This window comes from Callorhinus ursinus, unplaced genomic scaffold (genome assembly GCF_003265705.2).
Source record: "Callorhinus ursinus isolate GAN/ISIS: 27379988/994484 unplaced genomic scaffold, GSC_fseal_2.0 scaffold475, whole genome shotgun sequence".
Taxonomy (NCBI): Eukaryota; Metazoa; Chordata; class Mammalia; order Carnivora; family Otariidae; genus Callorhinus; species Callorhinus ursinus.
Window position 1 is genome coordinate 14,764 of NW_027397530.1, and position 9,630 is coordinate 24,393.

The 9,630-nt window shown below is 54.4% G+C and overlaps 1 protein-coding gene across 1 annotated transcript; it reads left to right on the forward strand.

Moving 5' to 3' along the window:
- Positions 1-1,471: 1,471 nt before the first annotated feature.
- LOC141372043 (histo-blood group ABO system transferase-like) lies at positions 1,472-9,322 on the forward strand (the record flags this gene model as incomplete). The annotated part of the gene is given in 5 exon segments (XM_073890510.1): positions 1,472-1,535; positions 1,631-2,017; positions 2,020-2,177; positions 2,496-2,620; positions 9,196-9,322. Coding segments are annotated over 5 exon segments (861 nt in total), but the record flags the coding sequence as incomplete, so codon positions are not given.
- Between the last annotated feature and the right edge of the window lie 308 nt (positions 9,323-9,630).

Genomic DNA, 9,630 nt, shown 5'->3' on the forward strand with positions numbered 1-9,630 from the left:
GTATAACATTGCTTGTTTCACTCTATTGAATAACCTTTGAGGTGTTTGTGCAGACTCACTTGCTTAGGATGCACAGTCTATTTATGAGCTCTTGGTTTTGCAATTCTTCTGGTCTGGCTTCTTACATCTCTTTTAAGAAAGGTACAGGAATGTATTTTGCTGATTTTGTGGGGTTGGTAGGAGTGGTTAGGGTTAGGGTTAGGGTTAGAGTTAGGAGTTAGGGATTAGGCTTAGGGTTAGGTTCTCCCTGTCCTCTGGTGCACAGAACCCATTCACCTCTGTAACTAGAGTGATATTTTCAGAACATAACCTTTGGGCCTCTCTGTGGTCTGCTCCCCCGCTGCCCGTCCTCTCCAGCCTCACCCCTTCCACCAAGCCCCCCTCTTCTGTGGGCCACCCAAGTGTGTTCGTCCCACATGTGTTCTGGGCCTGACTACAAGCCTTTGCTTTTGCTCTGCCCTCTGCCAGGATCACTCTTCTATCCCCATGCTTCATATCTGGCTTGTTCCCCCATTGGGGAACAAGGCGTACCCACCTTCCCTGTGTGAACTATTTACTAACCTGCTGGGTATGGGGCAGGCACAGGGAAGTAGCCTTAGCACCTACGCAAAAACATCAGTCTCAGAGGGGCTCACCACAATTGCCTATAATGGGGGAGCTGCTGTTCTCACAGGGGGGAGCAGGTAGTACCCTTAAAGGGGGACCAGCCATGGGACGTGGTTGGACAAGACTTCCAACCTTTTGGGGCCGGGGAGATGTAGACTGGACCTGGAAGCTCACACCCTTGGATTCAAGTCTGGGGCCTAAGCAAGCCCCCTCTTCTTCCTGGTGTCGTCTTTTGCCTTCCCTGTCCACGGGCTGGACCTGATTCCTGATGTGGCAGAGTTTGAGGGTGACCCCTCCTAGGAATACCAGTGGCTTACTGAGCACCTTGTCAACAGGATGCCCAGCAGCCTTCCAGGGAGGACCCTACAGGAAGTGGAGACAGGTCTGTGGGGGCCAGCGGCAGCCCACTCAAAGCAAAGTGGGATGGGTGGCCGGCCCTGCTGATTCTAGCCACTCTGTAAGACATAGAAATGAGGGCTGTGCACAAAGGTGCTTCCTTCCTGGAAGGTGGGGATGGGATCTGGGGGGGGTCAGTGGAGGGCACCTGTAGGGTTTACCCAGGAGCTCAGCCCAGGGGGAGTGTTCCTGGCTCCAGCATGCTGACTGTGGGGCTGCATGGGTTTCCAGCCTCCGAAGCCTCAGGCTCCCCTTTGGAAGTCAGGCTGCTGATGGCCCCCATCTCTGGGAACAGACATTAGGGAGGTCCTGCTAGCAGATTCCCTCAGGAAGTTCAGGAGGTGGCTGTTGCTTAAAGCAGCCCAGGGCCCACCCCCTTGAAGAAGGTGCACATGTCCATGGCCCCCAACTCTGGTGTCCTGCTGCCACCCTCTGGCAGTGACCCTCTTCCTGCCCTGTCCACTGCCCCTGTGGATACGTGGTCTTCCTGGAGCTGTTCCTGCAGATGGCAGAGAAGCACTTCATGGTGGGGCATGGGGTCAACTACTAGTTTTTCACCAATCACCCAGCTGCCCGGTCCCGTGTGCCCCTCCAGGTAGGCCGGAGGGTGGTGGTCCTCATGGTGGACACAGCATCACTTACTACATCTTCACCGACCAGCTGGTTGCTGTGCCCTGTGTGCCACTCTGGGAGGGCCAGAAGGTGGTGGTCGTCGAGGTCCGCGGCGTCCTGCTCTGGCAGGATGTGTCCATGTGGCACAGAGCGATGATCAGCCGCTTCTGCGAGCAGCACTTCCTCTGTGACGTGGAAGACCTGGTATGCATGGATGTGGATGCGGGAATGAAGTTCTGGGACCATGTGGGCATGGAGATCCTGCCTCCCCTCTTTGGCACCCCACACCTCAGTTTCTACTGGGGAGCCCATGAGGACTTTAGCTACGAGCGCTGGCCACATTCCCAGACCCACATCCCCAGGGACGAGGGCAACTTTTACTACATGGGGGCCTTTTTTGGGAATTGGTGGTGGAGAGTCCCTGACTGACCTCAGCCTGTCACCAGGCGATGGTGGTCAACTGGGCCAATGGGATTGAGGCCATGTGGCCCAATAAGTGCCACCTCAAGAGGTACCTGCCGGGCCACAGGCCCACCAAGGTGCTGTCCCCGGAGGACCTGTGGGCCCCACGGCTGCTGGGCTGGCCGCCCCATCATTCTCCGGGTCATGAAGAAGCTGAGATCCATGGCTGTGCCCAAGAATCACCAGGACACCCAGAACTCATGAGGGGCTGTCCCCAGAGGAGCTGTGGGACCTGCAGTATTGGGCTGTCCCCTGAAGGACCTGTGGGACCTGCAGCTGATGGGCTGGCCCCTGTCATGAAGAAGCTGAGATTCAGGCCAAGCCCAAGAATCACCAGGACAGACAGAACTCATGAGGGGCTGCCCCCAGAGGCCATGCAGGACCCACGACTGCTGGCCTGGCCCCTGGAGGACCTGCAGGACCTGAGGCTGCTGGGCTGGCCCGCCATCATTCCCTGGGTCATGAAGAAGCTGAGATTTGTGGCTGTGCCCAAGAGTCACCAGGACATCTGGGACTCACGCAGGGCTGCTCCCATCTCCATCAGGTGGTGCTGCCTTGAGCGGAGCCATCAGAGCAGATTCCTACTTCTGTCCCCTTGAGGGAAACAGTGGAACCCAGCACTGCTTGCACGGGCACGCCAGCGCCCCAACCACTGCTGCACACAGGAGGCCTGCCTGGGGGCATAAGTTCCTCTCTTTGTGGTCACTACATTTTGATCATTTCTGGGTCCTTTACAGCTGTGAATGGCTCCAGTTTTATGTTAGATGTTTTTCTGTGTCAATGCTGAGCAACCATCTTAAAAAGAACTATTGAGTGAAAAGGTTTTCTCCGTGGTTCTAAACAGACATCACCTGCTCGGGCTGGGAGCAGTCCTGTAGCCCCCATGGACCCAGAACGGGTGCTGGCTGGGTCTTCCCTCCCAGTCCTTACACCTCACCACAGCCATGGGGCTTCAGGGTCAGGGTGCGCCGAGCCACCTCTCAGACCCCTCAGTGCCCTCACCACCAGAGGCCTTGGCCGTGGCCACTAGCTCGGCCTCCAGGAGCATGGAGCACTCTGGGCTATATAAGGTTCCTGCCTTGGTTTTAAATGGCTATTTCTGTGCTGGTGTTTGTGAAATGTGGGCACTCGCTCTGTCTGGATGCGCGTCCCCTTGGATTCCTCAGTGTCTACCAGTGGGTTTGCACTTGTGCACTTTCTCTCCACCAGCTGCCTGCACTGTGTCTTAGCAAGCACTTACTGAGCTCAGTCACCCAAAAAGGGGCAGAGCGTGAGATCAAGAACTAAGATACAGGCTCCCTGCTCCTGGGCCCTCCAGGGACTCACGACGGCCCCGATGTCCTGACTCACTTCTTTTGTATTGTGGTATAATGGACATACAGCTAATACCATGAAGCACGTTTCAGTGGCAATAAGTATATTCCCTGTTCTGCACCGGCTACTTCCGTCCATCGCCACAATGTTTTCATCATCCCAAACTGAACCTCTACCCAGGAGACCCTAACCCCCCATTCCCCTTCCCCAGCCCTGACACCCAGCAGCTCCTTCCACCTCTGTGAATGGGAGTGCTCTCGATCCCTCACAAGTGGGGTCCTCTGGTGTCAGTCCTTTAGGGACTGGCTTATTTCACATGGCATAATGGCCTCCAGGTCTGTCCCTGTGAGCCTGAACCTGACCCACTTTCCCCCCAAAGTGTGGCTCAGCCCTCTCCTGTCTGAGCCGAACCTCCTCAGTCCCCTCTGCTCCCCTCACCTTCCTCCTCAGCCTGAAGATGATCCCAGCCAGTCTGAAGCTTTGAAGACCTGTTCAGGCTGGATGCCAGGCACATACCCTGGGGGCCTCGGGCCTCACCTACACCCCATCTGTCCACATCAGGTGCCTGACCCCCTCCCCCAGCTGAGCACCTGCACCTCCCACAGCTGTCCCCAACTCAGGAGAGGGAAACACCAAGTCCAGACCTTTGGAGTCCTCTGGGACTTCTTGCTTGCTACCAACTCTCCCAGTAGTGAAGTGGCTACTGAAGGACATTCAATGTCCAAAACATTTAAAGGCATACGTGAGTCTCTGCTGCCTAAGGCAATGGATAACAGTTGGTGCAAATAGAAACCAAGCAGAATCACCAGAAGAAAGGCTGAGGAATGAGGAGCTTTAGGGAAGAAGGGTCTGGAAGCTCTGATGGACACTACCTGACCTTCAGATGCTCCTCAGTTACTCCTGTGCCTCTGGTATCTTCCTGGAAAGCTGACATGGCTGTTTTCAGACAGCTCGTCCAGCAGTACCCTCAGTTTCTGGGAGGCGGATTTGCTGGAATCCGCAGTGTGTCCTGCTGCCGCACCGGGATTGCGTTTTGAAGGTGCTTCGTCCGGGCATCTGAGGAGCCAAGACTGTGGGTCTGTGACCTGGAGGGATTCTGAGCAGAACTGGTGGGATGGGAGGGCTACAAGGCCCAGAGGCAGGTTTCCAGAAAGCCAACTGGGGTCCGCGGCATCCTACCGTTTTTGAATCAAAGCCCTGAGATCTTTAAAATGCCAGCAATGTTACAGCATGGGCCAGAAAATCAAATGTCCCTGTGCACCCAACACCACCTAAATTATGGGACATTTCTTGTCACTTGAGCTGAGCAGAAAGGATTGGGAGTTGGGGCTTGAGGAGGGTCCTGGGCCAGACTTTGTATTTGGGAGACAAAGGCCATCCAGACAAGCTTGTGCTGAGCCTGAGGAGGAGGGTCTGTGTGGAGACCCCGGTTGCAGGCACTGCTGTCCACGGATGACCCCTCAGCCTGCCCCAGTGCACCTGCTGCTGGGGGAGAGCCTGCCCCCTCCTCTCTGCCTGAGGGCTCTCTCCTACACCAGGTGCCTCCTTCCCTGCCAGCCATTGCCATCCTGCAGCCTGGGAGGGTGGCTACCCCGAGTTCCTCCAGCTGCTGGGGGAGCACCTGCCCCCTCCTCTCTGCCTGAGGGCTCTCTCCTGCACCAGGTGCCTCCTCTCCTGCCAGCCACTGCCATCCTGCAGCCTGGGAGGGTGGATACCCTGAGTTCCTCCAGCTGCTGGGGGGGCACCTGCCCCCTCCTCTCTGCCTGAGGGTTCTCTCCTGCATCAGGTGCACCTCCTCTCCTGCCAGTCACTGTCAGCCTACAGCCTCAGAGGGTGGATACCCTGACAACCCCCAGCTGTGGGGACAGAGCCAGTGTGACATGGTCTCCCAACAGGCCTGTACGCCAGGTTGCCACAGTGCTAACTCTCCTCCTGCGGGTTCACTGTGCCACATCCTCCCTCAATCTCCCTGGGCCCAAGTCTTCCTCTGCTCGCGGACCATCCTTGACCCAGGCTCCACACGCTGGGACTGGGAGCAGGTCATCTGGACCTTCTGGAATCTCGCTTCCGTGCCCGTGACATGGGCACAGTCCGTCCTCACAGACTGCTCAGAGGAGACCCAGCGCGGGAAGAGGCAGGCAAGGGAGATGGCAAGTGACCCCAGAGGGAGCACACGGTCCTTGCAAAAAGCATATATATATTAAATAAATAGTTCAGAAAGTGGAGGATAAGGTGTTGTAGTCACAAGAAAAGATTAAATGCTTCATTCATGAAAATTCCTTCATCCTTCCTCATAAAAATCTCCCCAGGCCTCTCTCATGGAGGCAGACGACAACGTCAATGGTTCCTCCAGCTTCAGTGGGACGTTGTCAGCCTTCATGACTGGGGCTGGGCGACAGTGACCTGCAGACCCGCTGAGGCCCTCATTTCAGCTGTGCCTTATGTTCCTGAGCTCTGCCTTCTGGCGCCTCTGCCCCTGCCTGGGACTCGGGAGGGACAGGCTGCCCTCCTCTGCAGGGCCCTCCTGCCTGCTCTCGGGGGACAGTTCCTACTCAGTGCCCCTACACTCCACAGCCTTCCCCCCACCCCCAGCCTGTGCCAGGCTCTCCCACTCCAGGAGCATCGGAGGCTGACAGTGTCTGAGTGTCAATTCAGAGGTCTGTGGGTCAGCTCCTGCTTTTCTTGAAGACCTGGTTGTGGAGTGACAGCCTCCAAACAATATTCTCTACTCCTATTCCTTAATTAGTCCTTTGGAAATTTGTGCCTGAATACTGTATACCACTACCTATTATTTTTTTGGTAACGGCTTTAGTAAAATATGATTCATATACCATACAAAAAAAAAAAAGAGTTGCACGCTCCACCGACTGAGCCAGCCAGGTGCCCCAAAAGGTTTGGGTTTTGACAAACGCATAGTGGCAGGTATAAATCATGAAAATATCACGGAATTCACTCGCAGATCCTTATATCATCCCTAGTTTTGCCTTTTCCAGAATCTCCTACAAATCGGGTCACTCAGTGTGCAGCCTTTTCAGACTGGATTCTTTCACTTAAAAAAATACATGTAAAGTTCATCCATGTGATTGTATGGGGTGATGGTTCATTTCTTTTTATTGCTGAATAGATTAACAGGAGAAAAACAAGTCAAAGTTTAATATCATGCATATGTCCTGTATTCATGGGAGATACCCAGGAAAATGGAGTAATTCCTTGAAGTGGCCCAGCCCTCACCCTAAATGCTATCTTCAGCTAAAGACCAAAAGATTTTGGGTGGTGGGAAAGTCAGTTAAGGGATGTTATCAGGTGAGTACAGTAAACGAGGGTATGGTTGTTACACAACTTTAAGTCTGTGCCTTCTCTTTTGGTAAGAGTTTCCTGAGACTTAGTAATTCTGTTCCTGATACAGAGGGAGACAGGCTTACAAATGGGGCATTCCTTTATAAGTGTACATTTCACTCACCAAATGGCAACTTTTACCCAGTTTTCAGAGATTCTCCCATGTCTGGCATTTCTTAAAATTAATCAGCCCAAATATCCCTTGTGCCAAAGAGGTATATTTTGCATGGCATATTCTGCTTCCTTCACATGGATGCACTTAGTTTGCTTATGGATTCATTTATGGAAGGACATCCTGGTTTCTTTAAGTTTGTAACCATTATGAATAGAGCTACCGTGCATAACTGCATGTGAGTTTTTGTTCGGAAATAGTTTTTCAAAGCAGTTGCTAAATACTAGAAGTGCAATTGTTGGATCTTAACATGAGACTTACTTAGGTTTGGAAAAAATGGTCAAAATGTCTTCTGAAGGGACAGTTGCTGCCATTCCTCACCTTCCAGCAATTGGTGTTCTTGTTTTTGGAGTTTAGTATTTGTGATAGGTGTGCAGTACTGGCTGTCTCACTGTTGTTTAAATTTGTACTTTCCTAATGATGATGTCAAACATATTTTTGTATGCTTATTTTGTATCTGTATATCTTCTTTGTCCAGGCATCTCTTCAGATCCTTACCCATTATCAATTAGGATGTTTGTTTCCTTATATTGAGTTCTGATAGTCTTTTGTATTTTTTGAATACAAATCTTTTACCAGATTTGCGCTTTGCAAATATTTCCTCCCAGTTCGTGGCTTCTTTTTTAGTTTTCTGAGCAAGGTATTTCACAGAGCAAATTTTATTTAAAAGATTTTATTTATTTATTTGACAGAGAGAGACACAGCGAGAGAGGGAACACAAGCAGGGGGAGTGGGAAAGGGAGAAGCGGGCTCCCCGCTGAGCAGGGAGCCCAATGAAGGGCTCGATCCCAGGACCCTGAGATCATGACCTGAGCCGAAGGCAGACGCTTAATGACTGAACCACACAGGTGCCCCACAAAAGTTTTAATTTTAGGAAGTTCATGTTATCAATTTTTTTCATTTGTGGATTGGCTTTTGGTGTTGTGTGTTAAAGCTCATCACTGAACCCAAGACCATGTGGATTTTCTTTTTTTACTTTTTGCTTTTTGAAAGATTTTATTTATTTATTTGACAGAGAGAGAGAGAAAGAGAGAGAGCAAGCACAAGCAGGGGGAACAGCAGGCAGGGGAGAAGCAGGCTCCCTACTGAGCAAGGAGCCCGACGCGGGGCTCGATCCCAGGACCCTGGGATCACGACCTGAGCCGCAGGCAGCCGCTTAACCGACTGAGCCACCCAGGCGCCCCCTTTATTTTGATAGTTTTACATTTTAAATTTATCTACAATTTTGAATGAATTTTGGTGTAAGTTGTAAAGCCTGTGTCTGCATTTCACTTAATTCCATATGGTTTCTAATTAATAGTTTCTATTTCTGGGGAAGTCAGGGGATAATTGGACTCCATTTCAGTTCGAATTTCCCAAATGTAATGGATTCAGCTGGACCCCAGAAGGGTCAGGTGCCTCCACGCAACTGAGTGCACCGCATCCTGCACTGCCCCCACCTCCCGCAGGGGGCGCCCGAGTCCCGCCCCGCGACCCGTGCTGGGCATGCGCGCTCAGCCCTCCTCCTCCGGTGCGAGGACAGGTGTTCCAAGGCCTCAGGACCGACCCACTGTGCTGACGCCCAGGCTTCGGGAGGACTTGGGGCCTCAGCCACGGTCAGGAGCCGGCCCCCTCAGGACCCGCTGTGGAGACTTCGGGAGGATGTTGGTCCGCGTCCACGCTGACAGGAACTAGGCCTCCTCTGGACCCGCTGTGGAGACTTCGGGAGGACGCGGGGCCGCGTCCACGCTGACCGGAGCCGGCCCCCTCAGGACCCGCTGTGGTGGATGTGGGTCTGCGTCCACGCTGACAGGAACTAGACCTCCTCAGGACCCGCTGTGGGGACTTCGGGAGGACGTGGGTCCGCGAAGCCGGCCTCCTCAGGACTCGCCAAGGGAGGAGAAGGTGAGGAGAAGCCGCCTGAGCGGGGACTGCGGAGGGGGTGCGAGCTCACAGGACCCCGCGGAGGAGGGGCGCGCTGTGTAGACGCCGGGGCTTTGTGCGCTCCCCTTCCTGGGCTCGGATCCGCTCGGTGGTCCCGGGGTCTGTGTTTACGCGCCCCTCGGATTCGGTTCTGGGGCTCCTCAGCCAGGCTGCGGTCAGGCAGCGGACCCCCGCCGCGGCGCTCGTGCTCCCCGGGCCTCGGCCCTGCGTGTCCTCCCCGCGGCCGCACCATCGGGGTCGGGGTGGGGCTCCGCCTGCGTCACGAAGGTCGGCGGCTCGGCTTCTCTGGGCCGTGCGGACCTGGTGGTTTGAAGAGGAACCGACTCTGCGGGAAACCCGTCACCGCAGCGCAGACCCTCCCTCTCCACACTCAGACCCCAGCCGGCGTCTCCTCGCCTCACGCAGGGTGCTTCAGGGCGTGTTACCCCCGACGGGGACACTGTCCCGCGGAACCACCACAGAACCCGAAGTGAGGACGTCATCCCGGTGCCCACGTTATAACCCAGGCCATGGGCCCACTTCCACTGTCGCCACCTGCCCCACGGTCTGACGCGTCCTTTCCATTCGGATCCAGTTCTTTCTGGAACTGCTCCCGACTCGCTGCCTTATTCGGGTGACCTTGGTGGATGTAAAGAGCGCGATGGTTCCAGTCTGGGTGGACGGTCGTGGCTTGTAACGGGGGCTGTTTTCAGTGTCTGTCCCCGACGTGACCTGCATCGGTCCCTCATTTCCGTTTTCACTGTGACTAAACATAGTCACAGTGACCCCTCAAAACGTGTCAGGTGGGGCGCCTGGGTGGCTCAGTTGGT